At 38.7% G+C, this 22,490-nt stretch overlaps 1 protein-coding gene across 2 annotated transcripts in view; it reads right to left on the bottom strand.

Annotated features, from left to right (window-relative positions):
• Positions 1 to 1,051: 1,051 nt before the first annotated feature.
• The window catches only part of DENND1B (DENN domain containing 1B), a 252,418-nt gene continuing 230,979 nt past the window's right edge, over positions 1,052 to 22,490 (bottom strand). For both annotated transcript variants that reach the window (XM_008164283.4, XM_024102044.3), the window contains 3 exons: positions 9,158 to 9,246; positions 5,668 to 5,884; positions 1,052 to 2,866 (listed from right to left, as the gene is read on the bottom strand). In XM_008164283.4, the coding sequence (XP_008162505.3) occupies positions 2,309 to 2,866; positions 5,668 to 5,884; positions 9,158 to 9,246 (864 nt within the window). In that variant the 3' untranslated portion in view covers positions 1,052 to 2,308. The remainder of the gene's footprint in view (positions 2,867 to 5,667; positions 5,885 to 9,157; positions 9,247 to 22,490) is intronic.

The following is a 22,490-nucleotide window of genomic DNA, read 5'->3' as shown; positions in this document are numbered from 1 at the left end:
CTTCGAGCTCCCCATTTAAACACTGTTCAGACCTGACACTTCCTATTTCTTGATATCTGATAACCCAGCTACAATGTTTAATAGTTTATGGGTTAATAATAATTTTGGTCCTCAGTAACTCAAACACAGTTTTGCCAAGTGCCACTTTTTGGGATAACACAAATAAAGACTCCACTTGCATCTCAGATCCTATGGTGATCGGTACTACAGAAAACTCTAAGACAGATCAGGAGGCAAATCTTACCATCATCCTCAGCACCAATAAGCTTCTGAGGTCCTCTTCAGAAATATATACTGAACACACCTATAAAAACTTTCATGTTCTAATCAGCCAAGGACATTGTATTATGAATTGTGAGTCCACAACCTGACCCTTTCCCTTGCACGTAAAACGGGGCACTTTGGTGAAGGGGCCTCATACCATTACCCAGTCATGCGGCCCATCCTCACCAGTGGTGTTGCTAAAATCTGCCTCCCTGCTCCTTTTCACCCATCCGGAGTCTGTAGTTTGGGATACAAGACCTTCTTTTACAATGCCAGAGATGTTGCCAACAAAGTTATGTGAAATGACAAGATAGTATTAGACACTAGATCTCATGGGCAGAGCATCAGCCACCGCCCCCCAACCTCCCCAAAGGGATCACACACCAATTCCCTTGAGCCACCTGACATAACCAATTGCCTGATGCTCATGGTGATAAAACGGGAAAAGAAAAGCCAAATCGCATTAGCCAAGAGGAAACTTCCTTTGTAAACCCAAATGTGACAACTGGTGTTAACCTGTGCAGTGATCCACTACCAAAGTACTGCAGCCCAACCTGCCTGACTTCCTCAACTTGCTCTCCTTGGTCTGTGCTGAGGATACCACTAAGCCGTCCTTGCCACAGAAGAAGATTCCTGCTGTTGGTGAGGAAGAGTGGGAGAGCATTCCTCGCAATGACAAATCCTGTTACTCCTTGCTTTGGGTTACACATGCCAATAGACAGTATTCAAAGTTGCCATTTTTGGCCTAGTGTGGTTCACCCCAGAATGTACTCGTTCTGATCCACAGAGGGTATGGGACAAAGAGGGGTGGACAAGGACAATGAATAGATGTGCTCCACTCAGGGAGGAATCTACTTTTTGAAATTTAAATACAGAAATATCCTTTAGGAATGCTACCATCTCGAAGGAGGATAAACATTTATGCCTAAATATAGTACATGCAGCATCCATTTAATTCCCTTCCTTGTAATTGCAAAAAGATTCTCTGGTACATGAGAGTGGGGTATTTGCATTCTTAATTGCTGAACCAATTACTTTTGATGTCTAGTGTTATAAGTAATCTTCATTCACTGCTCTTTAAAATACTGCACAGCTCAACTAAACAAAACTCCAAAGAAGAAAAGCAATAATGTAATGTTTCTTTTAAAGGTGGCTTGTAAAAATCAAATGGTCATGTTCAGCAGTGGCACAAATTAATTTTAGTACAGAATTATTAAATTGTAGAAATTTAAAAAACAGCAATAAAATCTATCAATTTCACGTACACTTTCCTTTCTGAAAATTCCTAGATGAAAACGTCTCCATTGAGACACTGGATAATATGTCTTTAAAGTGCCTTAGTTGTAAACAGAAGTTAAGTAACTTCACATTGTAATTCAGCACTTCATAAGAGAAAAGTATGCACCGCCTTTTCAAGGTCTGGAAGACATGGCCACAGTTTCTGTTTATAACAAGCTCCCTATTAGTCACAAGAGATCCTTTAGTTTAGAAAAGGTCTTTTTCCCCTTTGCTCAAGCAGATACCTGCCATGGAAAATCATTATTGCTCTTCTGAATGTTTGCAAGTCATCTTCTAAGATATTTAAACCTTTTCCCAAATGATTAAGGCAATTAAATCATTACAAACATCGATATTTGTAAGTTTCAGACAAATCTAAACTGTTTTTGTTCATTTCATGCCCAACAGGATTAATACAGTACCTTCAGTATCTGGATATATGCAAAGGCGATACACTTCCTGCTGCACAAAGGAACATTAGTAAGCACCATGCACCAGTTGTATATTTCACATACATACAAACTAGTACCTGATTTAAGAGTGCATTAGTATATTTAGTTCCATCTTGTGGACTTAAACACAGCCAAGAAATTAACTGAGAAACATATAAGCAGATGTCTAAATCCATGTACTACACAAACAGAAGTATTTTAAAATGTAAAAGTAATTATTCCTTTGTGATCTTTTGGTTATCATGTATTACGTGGACTCCTGAGTAGTCTCTCTTTAACCTCTCATGGAAGTAGTTTCTCCTCTCAAAGTTCCCTTACACTTTATTTCCACTGCTATTACTGGAGTAATTATCCTCTGAAATGTTTAAACTGTGGTGGAAAGCAGAGGTCATTTTACATAATGACACAACTTCATGAAGAAGCCCGCTTTCTTCTGGGGTTTCCTTTCCTTCATCCCCTTCTTTTTGCCAAGGAATTAGAATGGATGGATGTTGACAAAGGTTCACTGGGAGCTGATCCTCTGAGGTATTGCTTAGTGTTTCATTCGGTTTTATCTTCCTATGGAAGGAGTCATCTACTTGGGAAAATTCCAGAGAAGCAAGCTGTGCAACTGATCGTATTGGAGAAGTTGACTTCACACAATCTTTAGAGAAATCCACATGGTCAGCACTAAGGATTTTGTCACTATTTTCCTCCTGCAGCACAGAGACAGATTCCATCTGGTCACTAAAATCAACTTGCTTTCTTGGCGATGGAGGGAGCTGTTTCCCCTGGAGAACACTATCATCCTGACCAAGATTCCACTCCACTGGATCATTAGTACCACTACAGAGCAGAGCGAGGTTGCTCTCACTAGGTGCACTAGACTTGTTCTGAAACAAAGAACATGTGTTGTTATAGTTAATGTCACAAGAAGAACCCTGGCACTCGCGTCACTGAAAGAAAAATCCTGTGTTCATGAAAGGATATACATCTCCTGGATTTCCGTAGATACAGAACGGCATAGCAGGGAAACTGCTTTTTGACACTGCCTCATCCCGACGTTTAAAGATCACCTCTAGGAATGACAAAGGAGTTCAGTCTCCATTGCCCATTCAACCTTGACCACACAGCTGTGCAGTAAACAAAGGTATAGCTTGTGTCAACTGCAATGGTGGTTTTGCATTATGAGATAAGAAATTGAGATTCAGACCCATGGCCACTGTTGGCAGTGTTGGTCCCAGGATATTAGAGAGACAAGTGGGTGAGGTAATATCTTGTATTGGACCAATTTCTGTTGGTGAAAGAGACAAGCTTTCAAACTCCATGGAGCTCTTCTCCAGGTTTGGGAAAGATATTCCCAAGGTCACTGCTAAATGCAAGGGGGAACAGGTTGTTTAGCGTAAGTAGTTAAAACACACTGTAAGACCTTTCAAGGTGAATTGGACAGTTAACTCGTCTCCAGTCATAGGACAAAAAAGGGGGGTTAGTGGGTTACAGATTGTTGTAATAAGCCATAAATCCAATGTTTTTATAAGACCAGGATTTTTAGTGTCTAGCACAGTTATGACTTTAAGATCCTGGGCTCATCTCTTGAAAGTGCTGTGCAGATTTCCTTTGAGGATGAGGACTGACAGGTCAGATATAGAGTGATCACTTTGTGAAAAGTGTTCGCCCCTGGGTGAATAGAGTGTTTTTGTCTTTTATCACTTTTCTGTGTGAGTGCATTCGAGAGCGTAGTGATTGCCTAGTTTTACCTCATAGTTGTTATTGAGCCATTTAGTGCATTGGATGAGGTACACTACATGTTGTGACAGGCATGTGTAGTACCCACAGATCTTGAAAGGTGTGTTGTGGGGGACATTGCTCATTGTAGCAGAAGAGATATGTCTACAGGTTTTGCATCTGTTGTTCTGGCAGGGTCTGGTGCTGCTTTGAATTGGTATGTCTGATCTCTGGGGAGCTTGCTTCTGATAATGATGTTGGGGGGTTGTTTGGAGGCCAGAAGAGGGGGTTTGGGAAAGATTTCTTTTAGGATGTGGTCCCCATGGGTTGTAATTGTTTAATGATACCTCATGTGGGTTCCAGTGTGGAATGGTAGGTGACAACTAGAGGTGTGTGGTCAGAGGTTCCTCCTCTCCCCCGTACAGAAGCAGATTTTCCTGGGGTATATCTACTTCCACATTGTATTTAACTGTGACAGTCTGAGTACATTTCTCAGATCTGAAGAAGAGCTCTGTGTAAGCTCAAAAGCTTGTCTCTTTCACCAGCAGAAACTGATCCAATAAAAGATCACCTCACCCACCTTGTCTCACCCATAATCACTGGGATTTCTATTCTTCGTTTCAGTAATCAGTTACACACACATTTATTATACACCTCTACCCCGATATAACGCTGTCCTCGGGAGCCACAAAATCTTACCACGTTATAGGTGAAACCGCGTTATATTGAACTTGCTTTGATCCACCCGAGTGCGCAGCCCCGCCCCCCCCGGAGCACTGCTTTACCACATTATATCCACATTCGTGTTATGTCGGGTCGCGTTATAATGGGGTAGAGGTGTACATGTTTTAGTTCACAAACAAAATGGACATTTTATTAATGCAATCCTTGTGTGGTGCTTATAACATCAATGTTGATATGGATTAGCATCAGAGTTAATTGTTCCAGCCAATGATCGCTAATATGGGAGTGCTTTTGACAACAGCAAATCTTAAGCACCAAACACAGGAGTTGGAACTTACAGATACAAAAGTATTTTGACAGTGGCCACCAACACCAGGGAGCTGATTTGATGAAGATTTTAAAGATTCAAGCAGAAGCTCTGCTGTTGCCCTGGGTCCAATGGGACTGTGAACTGAATTAGGGCTGGTCCACACTGGGGCAGGAGATCGATCTAGGAAACGCAACTTCAGCTACGAGAATAGCGTAGCTGAAGTCGAAGTTTCCTAGATCGAACTAAGTTTACTTACTGCAGGTCCACGTGGCGCAGGCAAGCTCCCCCGTTGACAGCGCTTCCTCCTCTCGGCGAGCAGGAGTTCCGCAGTTGACAGGGGAGCGCTTCTGGAATCGATTTATCGCGTCCAGATGAGACGCGATAAATCGATCCCAGAAGATCGATCTCTACCCGCCGAATCGGGCGGGTAGTGTGGACCTACCCTTAGAGGCCTCGAGTGGGCAGACCCATTTGCAGGATGGAGCCTTAAACTGCTACACTGAAAATGAAATGGTTTCTAAAGCAATGACTACTTGGATCCAACGACTTAAACAAGCTGGGAAACTTCCCCAGAGTGATATACTTACACCTACTTTCAATAGGGGAGACCAAATTAATATTAACAGCCTCTAGAACTATAACTGAGACCAATTCCTGCCCAGGGGATAGAGAGAGAGAACATAAGAAGCCTGTGCAGTAGGATTCCCAACTAGCCCTAGATGTGGTTACCGCGTCTAATGGCACACCATTGATAAGCTGGCTAGGAGTATACCCAAATCTTCAGCTGATGTGCATTCATACTGTGGCTATCAGCATGAGTTTGTTAGAAAAACATGCTTCTCTTTTTTGGAGCAGCAGCAAGGCACAGTTGTGACCATATGAACCATTCTTCTATAAACTGGCCATAACTGCAGCTTCCACTAGCTTCTATTCTAAATTAATGAGGTTGTTTTACACATGAAAAAGGTGACTAACCATAGCCTTATAATCAATATCGTCCGTTGATCTAAAGAAATCCAGGCTCTTTGCTCCTGAGAGCTTTCCTTGATCTGAACTGTGTGTGCTCAGCGTGTCCAAAATCTCTCCCAGCAAGTCCATTTCTCCTGTATGATAAGACTTTACTCCTGTTTCACCAGAATCATCACTATCATAAAAATAAGCGGAGGCTTCCTCGCTGTCTTCAGACGATAACCTAAAAACAATAAACTTTCCATCAGCTAAAAACGTAAAATATTTTATGATGTCAGAATGGCAACTTCTGTAAGTAAATAAGGATAGCTTATTCAGTGGCCATTTGAATTTGAAAGTAGACTTAACCTGGCGTTTGTTTCGACAATTTCACCTGCAAATAAGAACATGCAGACAGATGTAGGTGCAAGCAGGGAGTAGGTATCTACATGCCCCAGTAACATACAGGAACAAAAAAGGAGGCCAGGTCTTGTAAAGCAAGCATTAAGTAGTGATGGATTTATTTTATGCGTATCATTATGAAAATAATGTTCACAGAGTTCAAACAGCCTTTTAGAATATGGTCTACATATTAACAGCATTTGATTGGAAAATGATAACACAGACACCATTAATAAACAAGGAGAAAAATCATGCCGCTACTGGTAGCATGTAGATATTTTTTCTATTAATCAAAGTAAGGGAGAACAGCACCAACTATAACTCCAATCTCAATGCTTATTACCATTCCAGTTAAAAACTACAGCAGGATGCAACAACTGTAGCCAAGTGGCTGGAAGCAGAGAATGAAAGTCAGCAACTCCCACCAGCACAAATATAGGTCCCCCATCTGCATTCCTCTTAATTTAGGTCCCACATCTACCCCAGTCCTAGCCCTCCCTCCCTCTCCACCTCTCACACTCATCGCCACCACCATTTCTACACTCATGCTCATTCCCCTTCTTCCCCACTCCTTTGTTTCTCCCCTTCTCTTACCATCTCTGGAATGGTCACTCCATCTCTAAAAAGATCACAACTTCTTCGAATCTGGCTATCTCCAGCCCCTGGCTCTCACAGGGATCTGGATCCCTTCATCTAACACTGCCTTTGCAGCTCTCTTATGGAGGCCTCTCCTTCTCACAGACTCCCTGCTTTGGATCATGATCTCCTCTCCTGTTCCTGTCGCTTCCAAGCCCTTCACCCTCCTCTTTCCCTTCTAGACAGCACTGCACCCTCCTCCTTCCCTTCTGGACAGCACCTTCTCTCCTCTCCCCAACTCCCTTTGATGCTCTCATCTATCATCCACCCAACTCCTCATCAGCCTGCCTCTCTGATTTTGTCTCCTGACTCTCTCTCCTCTCTTCACAATCTCCCAAATTCATCCTCGGTGACTTCAACTTCCACGTTGATATCCCACCTGCCCTCACATATGCTGCTTGACTTCACTTTCATGACCCTTCATGATGTATCCACATACTATTTATCATCTTTCATCCACTATTGAGATGTTGACTCAAGTCTCCGATTAGCCCATGATGCCAGCCTTCATTGCCCACTCATCGTTTTTCCAAACAAATACCGTAATGCTTTCTCCCATGCTGTTCCTCCTGCTAGGAAAAAGCCCTTCATAAACATAGAAATGCAGGGCGGCAAGGGTCATCTAGTCCAGCCCTTTGTGCTGAAGTAGGACCAAGTATATCTAGATCATCCCTGACAGGTGTTTGTCTAACCTGTTCTTAAAAACTTCCAGTAATGGGATTCCACAACCTCACGTGGAAGCTTTTTCCAGTGCTTAACCGTCCTTATATGAGGAATAACTTTCTAATTATATAACCTAAATTTACCTTGCTGCAGCTTAAGCCAATTACTTCTTGTCTTCCATCAGTGGACATGGAGAACAATCAATCACCATCCTCTTTATAACAGTGCTTAACATATTTGGAGACACCTATCAGGTCCCCCCTCCTTTTTTCAAGAGTAAACATACCCAGTTTTTTTTAACCTTTCCTCATAGATCAGGTTTTCTAACCTTTTATCATTTTTGTTGTTCTCTTCTGGACTCTGTCCAATTTGTCTTTCTTAAAGTGTGGTGCCCAGAATTGGACACACTACTTCAGCTCCTGGGGCCTCACCAGTGGAAACTAGAGCACAACAATTACCTCCTAGGTCTTACATACAACACTTCTGTTAATACACCCCAGAATAATATTAGCCTTTTTTGCAACAGCATCACATTGCTGACTCATTCAATTTATGATCCACTATAATTCCCAGATTCTTTTCATCAGTACTATAGCCTAGCCAATTATTCTCAATTTTGTAGTTGTGCATTTGATTTTTCCTTCCTACCTTTGCAGTTGTCTTTACTAAATTTCATCTTATTGAGTTCAGATCAGTTCTCCAATTTATCCAGGTTCTTTTGATTTCTAATTCTGTCCTCCAAAGTGCTTGCAAACCCTCTCAGCTTGGTGTTATAAGAATACTCTCCACTCCATTATCCAAGTCATTTGTGAAAATATTGAATAGTACTGGATCCACAACAGACTCCTGTGGGACCCCGCCAGATATATCCCACCTGTTTGACAGTGAACCACTGATAACTACACTTTGAGTACAACAAGGAGTCCCATGGCACCTTAAAGACTAACAGATTTATTTGGGCATAAGCTTTCATGGGTAAAAAAACCTCACTTCTTCAGATGCACATAATATGGGGTTTTTATCCACATAAGCTTTCATGCATCTGAAGAAGTCAGGTTTTTTACCCACGAACGCTTATGCCCAAATAAATCGGTTAGTCTTTAAGGTGCCACCGGACTCCTTGTTGTTTTGGTGGATACAGACTAACACGGCTACCCCCTGATACTTTGAGTACAGTCTTTCAACCAGTTGTGAACTCCCCGTATAGTAATTTCATGAAGACCACACTTCCCTAATCTATTTATGAGAATGTTTATTCCCCATATGCCTTACATTTGGGTAGAAAAATCCACAAAACTACCTATTATTCTCCTTCAAAAACTTCCTAAAAGCTCTACATTGCTGTGATGCCTTCAAAAGACTTGACAATGGTTAGGCTGCTTGTGTGCTGAGATCATTGACTTTCATGCTGACCAATATTGTCTCCTTGTTTTCTGGCACTACTCATCTGTTTGTTTGTATCAGTCTGTTGTCTCTTGTCTTGCATGTAGATATAAGCTCTTTGGGAGAGGGACCCTACTTTTGTTGAGTGTACAGTGCCAAGCACAAAGGGGTTCTAGTCCATGACTAGGGCTCCTTGGTGCTATAATAATACAAATAAATAATAGTAATAATATGCTGCCCCTGTTTCTCTGCTACTAAAAGTAGGATTTTATTTCCATATTAAACACTAGAACATGTAGCAATTTTTGGGTCAGGAGTCACACTGGCAAAATATTCACTCATGTGAACTCAACCGGTTTAAAAATCCATTTGTGGGACACACTGACATACATATAGTCTCTCTCTGTCTCTCTCACACACACAGGTTGCTTACTTGCTTGTTCTGTCCATTTCATCATCGTCATCGTCATCCAGGGCAGAATCATGATTGCTGACATTGGTAAGGTGTTGGTTGAAACGCGTCTGGAGAGGAAAAATTAACATTGTGATCCTTCTTTATTTTCTTGCATTTTGATCACTGTTCATTTGATCACTCACCAAGCTCTACTCATTTATTTCAATGAGAGTAGAGGCCCTAGAAGAATTGAGCCCTTGATGGGGAGCATTATGTATTGATAAGGGAGGTCCTTTAGGGATTCTCAAAGGATGACCAAAAGAACTCAAACATCACCAATAAAAGAGTAAACAATGCAGTACATTTTTCTTTATGGACATAGATAGCCTAATAATTCATGTAAACCCTTTACACCAGTTGAAGAAGTTGAAGATGAAGAAGCTGCACTGAAGAGCACGGGCTATTTTTTCTTGCAAGTATCTTAGACAAATAACTGTGGTTCAGTGTCTCCAGACATAAACTTTAGAACTTCACACAAGTACAAGTGGCTAACTGTATATGAGAAATTAAGTCATTTCTGGAATAGTGAATATTAAATGAAGCATGAGGCTCTTTATGTATCTTCTTTACCATGTAGAATGCAGAATTCTGTTGAAGTGTTTTACTCTGCTTGAACAAATGTCTCAATTACCTTAATAAAAGCTCTGGGACAGAAATTTTGGTGACTTGTACAATGGAAAGGGCAGAAACCTGCCCCAAAATTTTATGCATCTTTAATACTTATGTGACAATTGACATATGCAGAAGAACCACAGAAAAGATCTTCACATATCAGAAAACTGACCATTGTGAAATGTGTGCGAAGTCAAAGTACCTATGTTAGCTAACTTAAAAAAAACAAAACAAACCAACCATACACTACTATAGAGAAGTGCTACTGCCAGAAATCTGTACACCATTATGGCAGATGGTTCAGTGAATGTCTAAGTTTACAATGAGTCCCTGTTGTTGAGAAAGTGTGGCCTTTTTCTCAAACTGCTTGGAAAAGCTCTCTGAAGATTTCACTATGCCACCTAGTACAGATGCTGCCACAATGAACTAGAGCATTGTTCTACATAAACACCAACACAGTGTATACAATATTTTTTCTTCTCCATGAGTGTCTCTGGGTATATACATTGCAGGTTACCACAAATATGTTTTTCTTCAAAACTGAATGACAAGAAATGTTTTAATTTATGCAGCTAAATTTTGTAGTACTTTTTTCATGGATCTTAGTCTTTTCCGCACTGCTTTACCACAGAGAGGAAACATATGGCCCTTAATGACTTACCAGTTGATAAGAACATAAGAATGGGTCTGACCATACTGGGTCCATCTTCTAGCCTATTATCTTGTCTCCCAAAAGTGGCCAATGCCAGATGCTTCAAAGGGAATGAACAGAACAGGACAATCATCAAGAGATCCATTCCCTGTTGTTCAGTCCCAGCCTCTGGCAGTCAGAGGCTAGGGACACCCAAGAGCATGGGACTGCATCCCTGACCATCTCGGCTATCAGCCACCGAGGGACATAACCTCCATGAACTTATCTAATTGATTTTAACCTAGTTATAGACTTGGCCTTCACAGCATCCCCTGGCAATGTGTTCCACAGACTGACTGTGTATTCTGTGAATTACTGCCTTTTGTTTGTTTTAAGCCTGGGGCCTATTAACTTCATCGGGTGACTCCTGGATTTTGTGTTATGTGAAGGGGTAAATAACACTTCCCTATTCACTTTTCCCCCACACCATTCATGATTTTATACACCTCTATGATATCCCAACCCCGTCATCTCTTTTCCAAGCTGAACAGTCTCAGTGTTCCATACCTCTAATCATTTTTATTGCCGTCTCTGTACCCTTTTCTATTTCTAATATACCTTTTCTGAAAAGGTATTACTTATTACTGAGTTTTCTATTTTTAAGGGTGAAATCAGGCAAAGAACCCAGACTAAACTTTACAATGGAACCAATATTTGAGCGTGGAACAGAATACTGTACAGTCAATATCTAATGAAACAGTGGACAGCTGACTCGTCAGTGACTAATGCTACTGAAAGTATCTTTTGAAACATATCCTCTTTATGGCTAGCAGCAGTGACACTCAGTTGTCTAAACATTTATCTGTGTTTATCCATTAAAATACTTTGATTCCATAGTATTGGGAATGAATTAATTCTCAATGGAGATTCCCACTGATGTGTCAATTCCAGATAAATTTCTCATTTAATACAAATTAAGGCCTCAATTCTGCAAGTGGCTCTGGAGAGTCCGGTTCTGTAGACACATCAGATTTAGTTGTTGCAACCATAAATCATCTCAGTGATGAAACAAGAAGTCTTCAAGAGAAGAAGGGCTATTCCAAAATGAAGAATTCATTCCATTTTTTAAAAATGCTTACCAAAAATACAAATAAAAAAAGCAACTGCAACAGGCTTTTTATATGGAAGCATTAATTCTATCAACAGAATAAAATCCCATGGGATTACACTGACTGGCTCCTAGAAACAAACAGTACAAATAGTTTCAAAGAGTGAATGCGTCAGGTTAAAAAAAAACGGTATGTCTTTGGAAAACAGGAACTGAACAAGCTGATTAGAACTGGCATACGCCACAGGGCTTAACAGTTACCCTTGCCTGGGCTCTTTTGAGAGGTCTTCTGAAAGTATTACGGTTTGCCATTACTTTGCACATTAGTGGATACCAGCAGCAATAGTATAGTATACAAAGGCAGAGTAGGACACAACATATGCCGATGAAGTAAATAAAAATGAGAGACATTTCTGCCTTTCCCCTTGACTTTCACTCTCTCTTTGGAGATGGATTTTTGAATTTTTATGGGTGTGGTATTATAGGAGGAAATATTTTTTTTTACATCCAATTGGCGAATGCTAACATAAATAAAATGAGATGTACATAAAAATATTTAAAATCTTGATTAACATTTTAAAAGAAAGAAATATACTATAGGCACATTTCCAGGACTAAACAAGCATATTCATAATCATTTAAGGTACCATGAAATAGCCACTGAGACAAAATACAACATATGTTTTTGAATAGATGACTTTCCTCTCAGAGTTGCAATAAAAATGACTAGGAGGGAGGAGTATGTCCAGACTGCTTTGCAAAAAAGAAAAAATCCTCTTAATAAATTCTAAATGGAGAGCTATAAATCTTTTTCAAAGCTCCACTAGATGAAGTGACATAGTATGTGCACCTGCAAAAGCTGTCAAAGTCATTTAAGAAAACCTTCCATTACTGATGAACCCTGCTGTTTGGAGTTATTTAAGCTTTTAATTTCTGTCTTTTCTGCATTTTGAAGTGTGCACACTTTTTATACCATTTCATAAAAAAAGGGACAGACCTTTGTTTCCTTCCTGATCAGAGTTCTAATAAACAGACCTCTTAAATTCATTACCAGAAAAAAACAAGATCGTAACCCTCCTTTCCTGCTGAACCAAAACTTTATGAAGACTTAATAAACTGTTGTCATAATTTGTTTTATAAAGCAAGTAAAACTTCCTACAATTACTAAACTCATATGGCACCTTCCAGTTGGTACTGTTTATATAATAAATTTAATAATAAAATCTTCATAATATTGATATATATATACATATACACATGTTTCATGCAGTCTAAATTTTTCTTATTTTGTTTACTCTTATAAAGTGAAGATTTCTCTGATAGATATCCTCACCTCTTCTGGCTCACACAAATCATTAACTATGTTATCTTTTCCTTCCATCTGTGAAATATAGTGTAAGTTCCACAAAGAAACAATTTAAGAAATGATCAGTTGGTGGCCTTCATAAGCCACTTCATTGAACCACCCCGTCAAGCTTAACTGGCCTGTACAGAAGCTATGGGAAAGGAGCAATTGTAGCCAGTGCAGGGGTGAGTTCAGAGACCCATCTTCAACCCCCAGACGGCATCATGGTGCCTGTTGATGTCACTATAGCATGGGCCATTCACCTATCCTGGAGCCTCTAAGGAGCACTGGAATTGGTGGGCTGGTGACATATCTGTGATGCTGTTGCTTCTTCCCTACTATCAAGACATGTTTCCTTTCATCATTGATGTATGTTATTTTAATAAGGTTATGACTGTTTAGCCATAATTTTCACAACTCTGTCTTCTCTGGTCTTTTTGCCTTTTTGGAAAACCTCCATCTTTACAAGGTTTGCTGACTAGAGGACTGAGGTGGATGCTGGCAACTGTGAATAAAGCGAAGATTATAGCAGCAACTATAAATATGGACAGAACCAAATAAAATGAGGAAAGTTACAAAAGGAAAAAAGTTCTCTTACATATGATAGTGGTTTCATAAACTTGCTATGATGGCCCCAAAATCTCAAAAATGTACGAGAAATACATAAATACTAAAGGATTTAAAAGTTAAATTGTTACATTTTTGATTGGGTATGAAAATGTACGAGAAATACATAAATACTAAAGGATTTAAAAGTTAAATTGTTACATTTTTGATTGGGCATGAAAGCCAAATCTTTGAAATGTCAGTTTTTTTATCTAACACAGGAAGTTTGATAAGGCTACTGCCATTAATTGTCCTCAACGTGAGAAACAAATAAGCCTTTGAAAAATGGCAGCTCAAATATAGTTTCACTTTTACTGACTATTCAATATATCAACATTTAAAGTTTTCAACTGTGTTTAAAATAAAATATGTGAAGTAAAGTTTCCTTCTGGTTTAAGATATGAAAGTTACTCATTTAATATGAGAAAGCTAGATAAGGAAAACTCAATCATCAGAAATTCTATTTCTCACGGTCCCCTCTTTCTCCCATCCTATCCAGCAACAAGAATTACAGACAGAAGCAAGGAGGCAAAAAATCAGTTAGTTCAGGGTACTATGTAAGCACTAATCCACCCACTCCTTTCCAGTTAGGTACTTCCAGGCTATAGTAAAGGACAATGAGATCATAGGAAAATACTTTTAGTTACACTCCTCAACGGCAGACTAGAATGATGCAGGAAATGGGAGGAAAAGAGAAGACTATGACAAATGGGATTACAGTTGAGTAAATTTTCCCTTGTTCAGTGTTCCTCTTCCCCATTATACCAAGCAACCACATTTACAGACAAATGATGTCATAAGAAGTGAGCCACGGCAGTTACGCTTACTTGACAATTGTGCTCAGAGCACCTAATAGCCAATACATTTCAGTAGGCAAGGACTGATCCAACTGGAAATGGCAGATGCAGTTGGGAGGAGATGAACAAATGGCCATGTATCAGGTACTTCTGCTCTGACAGTTTGGAACAGTCCACACTGGCCTCATACAAAATGGCATTTGGCTGTTTGCCCTGGACATAAATTAGTAGGATATAGTTCTTAATCTGCCAAAACACTGTAGTTTTGGTACCTTTTGCCACTTGTTACCATCACAAACAGGAAACTTCTAAAACTATGAGTGCAAGATAGAAAATGACTTCAAAACTGCAGGGAAGATTCTCTGCTGCAGCAAATACAGATAAGGATACAACCTAAGTAAACCAATAGGTTCGTTAACATACAACTCTGAATTAATCCCCAGAACAAACTCAGTGGGAAAGTCAGTGAACTGTCTGGTTTTTGAAAGACGCAAACCACTGAAGGAGAAATAATCAGTGAGTTTAATTCCCCACTCTCTGTGGCATATCTTGACAGCAACTGAAATGCTACCTTAAGAGAACCTTACTTATAATTTCAGGGATAGGTCTCTCAAAGTTTTGAATGTGGTTCCATGAACCACGGGAAATCTGAAAACTACTTGCTGGTATTTAGGAATCTGTGAGGGAAGGGAATAAAGAAGCTTTGGGGGATAATGATGAGAATCAATTTCTCTACTTTTAATGGGGCTATGAATAGCTCAGAAGGCTGAAGGATGGACCTGGAGAGAATCAATTTAAAGCAGATGTAAAGGTCTTACAGACCTTTCTTGAAATCAGTCAGAATTAAAACAATACTAGACTGGGAGCTGTAGCCCAGATATTAAACCTCCTGAAAAACATGAGGACACAGGTTCCATTTCCAGGGATGATTACTGTTATAGTTAATAGACGCTCATGCTAAACTAGTTCTCTGTGATGATGTTTTTCCCTTAAAGGTAAACTACTTACCCAAGTAGAGCAAGAAATTAAATAGCGAGAAGGATGTGTGTGCGCCAGGGAATGCAGGTGACAGGAGAGTGAAACTGGTATGTGTAGGGAAACACGGGGAGGAAGATGAAATTTGGAGATGCAGAGGTCAGGAGGTTGGGGAACCCGGGATGTACAATCTAGCTGTTTTGTGCTGCTCTGATGATACAAAACAGCTGTAAACCCAGCTTAAATGGCCAGAACACTCGGGTTGCTTTGCACTGCTGCTAAGTAGGGTGAAGCAGCCAGAACATATCAGTTAATCTGATCCTAAAATGTTAAAATAAAGAAAAATTGATTTCAGGTTGATACACCATATCTTCAAATCATTAGAAATATTACATGGTAACATTCTCTTTGGGATTTCTGTTAATAGTTCATATACAAAATTATTGCTGTTTTAAAAAAGGGGAAATTACCAGACCAAAAGCTATGTGAAAATAGAGCTAAGGTTAAGGGTACATATGAGTAATTTTGAGTAAAAGAGATTACAGGGATGTTGTAATGATTCCCAGAAAAGCATTATACATTCAGAGCCCCAGAGCCAAAGAGACCCTGTCACCTCTGCTGGCTAGAATGTGGGAGGAGGAAGATAGCCTATCAGCACCAAGCTCCCTCCATGGGGAGAAGGGCATCAATCCCAGAGTGGGAATAACTCTTCCAGAAAGGTCATGAGAAGGGTCATTGCCATGAGAAGCTGGGCAACACCCTGATGGTGGGCATAGATTTCATCCAGTATACATAAACCCAAATTGGGAAGCATGGAGGCTCTGAAAACAAAGAGGGCTGATATGCTGGTAGTTTTGGCATTGATAATATTACCAACCCCAAACATACAAAAGTCATGATTTTTGGGGCCAAATGTTTGCAATTGGCTTAAAAATCATGAGGGTTGTTTTTTTACCAAAATAATTGATGTTGGATTCTTTTTATTTCCCTTCTGATTTTTGAAGCCTGCTGAGGCTTCACGTTTTCACTTCCCTTCTGATTTTTGAAGCCTGCTGAGGCTTCAGGTTTTCACAAAACCATGAGGACTAGAAACATTTTTAAAAATGAAAACTGAGATTCCATGAGCTGAGGCTTTAGGAACAGACCCAAATAAGACTCACAATAAAACCAGAGGAGTTGGCAATATTGCATCAGCTGCAGCCCTGTCACGCAGACCTACAGGCTCTGTTAGAGCCTATCCGGATGAGGAACTCTCAGACTGACTGTGCAATCTAAGAAGCTAATCTATGTTGCAGGGAAATGGAGTTCAGCCTTAGGTGTGATTCCAACATCATCTCAGTTCAGAGTCCATGATCAGAAGATTTAATCATGAGGAGGAAATCTTCCTGCTAGTTCCATTTACATTTATCCCTTCCAGCTGCCAACTCTACTAGCTGTAAGCTCTCGACAGGAAAGGATTTTTCCTGTTGCTCTTCTTCTCCCTGCTTTTCCATCAGCCAAACTCATTGTCCTATACCTGAATCACTTCTTTTTTCATTGCTTCCCTCTAACGTACAGGAGGTTAGAGACCAGACAGAAGGGGAACTGAAGCTGGAGACATAAGACTGCTCTCTCCATGCTTCTAGGTCAGGAGGCAAAATTAAGTTGGAAAGGAAGCAGATGGATTGGTGTCTTGAATTGACCGAACTTTTGACTCCTTCCTTCTGCTAGGTGGAGCCATAACACTATCTGTAACTGCTGTTCTTAGGTAGGATGCGAGAAGAGGGATGCATGGCAAATAAAAGTAAGATATAAATATCAATGTAATTTATCTTGATTAGTAGTCTACCCCTAGTTACTTCAGTTAATTATCAAATATTGAAGAGCTTCTTCTGATTCTCCACAGCATACTCAGCACAACAGTGTTTCTCTTTCAGAACCTTAAAAGAATCCTTTGTTTGTGCAACACTAAGGTTGTTTTTGTGACTGACTCGCAGCTGAACTGCCTTTTCATTCATTAGTTCCAGAACTAAAATAGATTGCATATGTCAAAAGAATCCACCTGCCAAGCTTTCACTTTCTAGGTTTCTCATTTGGATAAAGCTGAGGCAGTATGTGTTGGTGCCTTGGTCCTGAAAAGGCCAACTACTCATTTAAATGCCACAAAGGCCAGCAAGAGCTTCTGGACCAGCTTCCAGGCCGTCCCTTTTTTTGTTTGGAAACTTGATGACAGTCAGAGATGGCTCTCAAGTATGGTTTTTCACTGGGGAGGCCAAACCAAAGAAGGGCAGATGTCTTCTATAGAATAAAATGAAACATGAGACTATAAGTCAATAATGAGTAAAGGAGAAACTTGCACCAGTAATGCAGCTAGTACAATAAGATTTCTTTCTGTTTTTTAAGATCTTAACAGGAAAAAAAAAAGAATGGGCTAAGAACAGAAGAGAAACAATCAGAGATAAAAATAAAAAGCTTTATAATATCTGCATTGTCTCCTTTTTTGTTTTAAATACATCAATTTGCTAAATAAATCACTGAAACAAGGTAGTCCCCCTTCAATATTTTTTCATAATTAATCTCAAGAGTATGGTTATGCCACAAAATATTTTAAGTGAATTAAGGAAACAGATTGTTACTGTTCAGAGAGTACATCTACAAAAAATAAAGATTGTTCTGTTTGAAGGACATGGATATGACAAACATTTATAAGTCTGCATACTCTTTTAGATAAGAATTCTATTGAGATAATGGATACTGTTTTGTTTCTAAAAGATCTTTTGATATAAAGAGCAAGCATTCACCATATGACACTGGGTACATATGCTTGTAGTATATAGGAAGATATCAGGACCACCAGAGGGCACTCTCGTAATTTATAATTTGAATTTTTTGCTGTCTAGGTTTTTCATTTTTAATTAAAAGAAAAGCTGAACAATTTGCAGAATGAAGAGATCTTACTTGACATACAAAGACAAAAAACCGTCCCCATAAATTAAAAGAAAACTAAAATTGCTTGCAATATTTTCAAATTATGCCCTCTTTTGTTCAAAATATATAATTTACCAATTGACCGAAGTTTATCGCAGAACATATTTTATAGGAAAAGTTTCCCTAAAGATGAAGCACACTATTAAATTACAAATTCAAAACTGCTAATTGTTACTGCATCTGACATCTGTCAATTGTAATATTTTATCTACATTACTTTAATTATTCAATGAGGATTAAAGCTACCCAAGATCCATGTAGGATTTTCAGTAGATATGAGGCATGTGGACAGAAGCTATTATTCTGTGTTTCCCAAATGTGATCCCAAACATTTCAGCTGAATCCAAATACAATAGAAAGCATGGAATAACAACTTTTATATTTTTTAAATGATGATGTTCGATTCGTGTTTGATAATGGGACTTGTCTCTCCCTCTTTTGCAGTATTTATATTCAGCAGCACTCCAATGGCCCAATTTTGCTCCAATCTCCTCTTCTCCCATTTCCTTTCTGTTCCCGCCATAATCACCTTTTGCCAGGTTGGGAGGGTAGTCAGGTACTGGAGGCTCTTTGCAGCTAATATTTGTGTCATTTTTTTGCTAGCCATTGGAGGCGGTATTGATGTATGGGGCATTCGGTATTCTCCTGAAGATGCCGAATGCTGCCTCCTCCTCTGAGACTTGCAATAGCTGTTGAGGAGGAGCCAAAGTACACATTCTATCACTTGAACTGTGTGTGTTCTATTCATTATGCTATATTTATACTAAGTATCTGAAAGTCACATCTATGTTCTGCTTTAAAAAGAAAAGAGAAAGAATACTTTTATTTGGTCAATTCACTTATGTTTGGGGAAAGCAAGATAAAAGGTTTAATCTGAACTGGTTTTAGTTACACTTGTTACATAAAGAGGTTTCAATTATAAACGAGATTTTTAAAACACTATATTTAAAATACTGCATAGTCATGACAAGTAGTTCACCTGGTTGCTTTGATATATGTGTAAGTAAAGTAGCAGGGACACATTGGGATTCCCAGTAAATCCACACTTACAATCCAAATGCCCTATTTTTTATTATGGCTACAAGTTACTGCATGCCTATAAGTCTTACGTCTATTTCCTTTGAGACAAGGGTGCACTGGTACCTTATTAATTATAAAATGAGCTCATAGTTGTTACACAGTACTCTGCAAATCTGCTAGCATGTTTTATAAGCCACTGAATACATAAGGACTATTTAAACCCAGCAATGTTCCCTTTTAAATAAGCCACCAATCACTTGGGATAATGGTTACATATGGTAAAATTACATAGATCATATTCATGAAAACAAACAGATCTTCCTGGTATTCCTCCTTTTTTCTTACTGAAACTCTTTTTATTTTATTTTATTTTATTTTAAGCAATATGGTAGAAACATGGTTGTGTCTGTGTACACTCCCCCGCCCCCACCCCGAAATCTGCACTGCATCAATGCATGTAAAGAAAAGGAATTAAAATGAATTATGAAAAACTGAGTTCTCAGTAGTTTAATTCAAGTATTACCAAAAAAATGTTGGTAAATAGTAAAAACAGTCAGAGTGTAATTTGCTAATAATATGTGGCAAAATAACATTAACATGGGCTGAAATAATCTCATGTTTTGCTTTAGTTTGTCGTTCAAAACATTTAACTCGAAATTTCTCATACTATCTCATGTACCTTGTCTACTTAGAATACAGAAAATATCACAGAAATGCTATTAGTTCAAGGCATGAAACAGTTAACAGTAGTGTACATGCCAAGGTTTTAATAAGGCTTAACAATAAAAAGCTTCAATCCTCTACTTTCACTAGATTTTGTTGTGGTGGTTTTCCCTTGCTTAGGGCAATCCATCTGTTAATGTTGACTTGCAATACAGCTAAGCTCCCGCACACACAAAAAGCCCAGAATAGCTAACCTAAGCAAGAGTGGGCTCAAACATATATGAGAGAGAACAATTTTTCTAACACTATCTTAGGCTAAGTTGAATTGTGGGTTTTTTTGTTTTGTTTTTTGTTTTGCTTTCCTTGGGAAAGATTTCCCAAATGCTAATTAAAGGAAACCAATATAATCACTATAGTTTGTGATAACAGATTTAATTATTTATCCTCTGATTAAGCTTCAGCAGCTCTTTTACATATCATAATTCATTCTGATTTTTTTTAAAGTCTATTTTTTTTAAAACAACCACAAGGGCAATGATAAAGATTAGTAAATATTCATTGTTAAAAATGGCTCTGCATTGTGACCAGTGCCGGTATTCTCACTGGGCCAAACTGGCCTTGTTTTCAATAAAACCAGAGAAGAATCCTTTCCCTTGAGCCCTGTTAGGCTGAGGCTGCAGTTGGAACTGTCATCTTCACACAAAAGCAAAGGGGTTGGGTTTTACAAACGCAAAGCCTAATTGGAAGATCTTCATGGCTGTACCCTTGACATTTATTTAAGCCTCATCAACAAAACAGGAAATAACCGTACTAATTAGCAGACCAGCATACAAACTACTATTTGTTGGGGTAAAAAGCAGATTCACATTCTATTGTACAGAATCTCCTGGTAATGAAACAGTCATTAAACTGATCTCTAGAATCAAGAGAACTTCAGCATCATACACTATTTTATAAAGTATTTTTTTTAAATTATAAACAATATTTTTGAATTTATTTCAAATGACTAATTTGACATTTATGGTTTACTGAAAGCAGCAATGGGGAAATAAAAACTCCCATCAATAGGCCTGACATGAAACAGAAAGTGTAACATTAAATTCTTTATGTTGCAGTACTTTAAAATGACTTACTGTGAGATGGTTGATAATGGGGATGGAGGAGTGGGAGCGTGGGGGAAGCCCTCATTGTCTTGAGGTAAGAAGACTTAAAAATCTACACTGTCTGGGATTTTAGAAGTATTCTCATAGTTGATTTTTCAGTGAACCAACCTTTATCCATTATTTAAAATGTATATTTAAATGCATAAGCTACTGTGTGACCATTAGCACTATCTTATTTTTCAGTGACTACAGTGAAATGACAGTGAGCAGCGCCATTTTAGAAACCTGGACAAAAAGATTAATCAGCAGGAAGGAAAGCTTCAGACAAAGCTCTACAATTATGAAGTGTAGCAATGAATGCAATTCATTTGCTTTTAATAATAAATAATAATAATAATAAGTAATATAATTTATATATCAGAGGGGTAGCCGTGTTAGTCTGAATCTGTAAAAAGCAACAGAGGGTCCTGTGGCACCTTTGAGACTAACAGAAGTACTGGGAGCATAAGATTTCGTGGGTAAGAACCTCACTTCTTCAGATGCAAGTATATTTATAATTTATATAGATGCAAGCTCTCAAAGCCAGCAGTTAGTTCAATGGATCTTGCATTATTGTTAGCTGATGCTAAGAGCCTCCATGTTTAAAAACAGCACCAATTATAACATGTAGGACAGCCTGAGACTCCATATAAATAATGATGTTTTGGGACCACAAAGCCCAGTTTGCATTTTTTGGAACTGTAGAAGACCAAACTTCTTGGTCAGTGATTACAGCTTGTTGTTTCCTGCCTACTGAGTGCATGTGACATTCAGGGTAGAGGATGGGGTGGGGACATAGGTCATGCTGCTCTCTCAGCTCGGCAAAGATATGGAGCCATTAGTAACAGAGCTTGTCTCGTAAACAACCCCCCGCTTTTTAAAGCACATTAAGATTTTCCTTGCTCTATATAGGACAAAAAAAATCTCAGCTGTTCTGACCTGATACACTGTATCATTCTGAAAGAAGTGTATGCTGTTTCACAAATAAAAAGTTGGCTAGTTGTCAGAAAAGATGTACTAAATCTCAGTATTATACGACTGTATGAATGAAAAATCATATAAATGTTTAAGTATTCTACAATGACACAATCCTTCAGAAGAAACATTAGTATCTAATAATAAAATTTACTTTGGTACAATTTATTCATGTTGACTCCAGTTCTAAAATTAAACAATTAAAGTGGAACAGCAGACAGACCTGACCATGAAGTAAATTAATAAGCTAACTATTTTTCTACATGTGCAGCATTTAAAAGCATCTGAATGTGCAGACACATATTTTAGCTATATTTATGTTGTACATTTGCATAAAAGTTAACATATAAACAGATTTGGGGATGTGTTTCTACGGTGTACTGAAAAAAGCAGTGTTATGCGACACAGATGTGGTTAAAGAAAAAGTTTCTGTATATTAGAATGACAGTTACCAATTAAAAATAAATAAGT

The sequence above is a fragment of the Chrysemys picta genome, chromosome 8 (assembly GCF_011386835.1).
Source record: "Chrysemys picta bellii isolate R12L10 chromosome 8, ASM1138683v2, whole genome shotgun sequence".
In the NCBI taxonomy this organism is placed as follows: Eukaryota; Metazoa; Chordata; order Testudines; family Emydidae; genus Chrysemys; species Chrysemys picta.
Note: the sequence above shows the minus strand (reverse complement) of the source record. Positions and strands in the feature narration are given on the sequence as shown.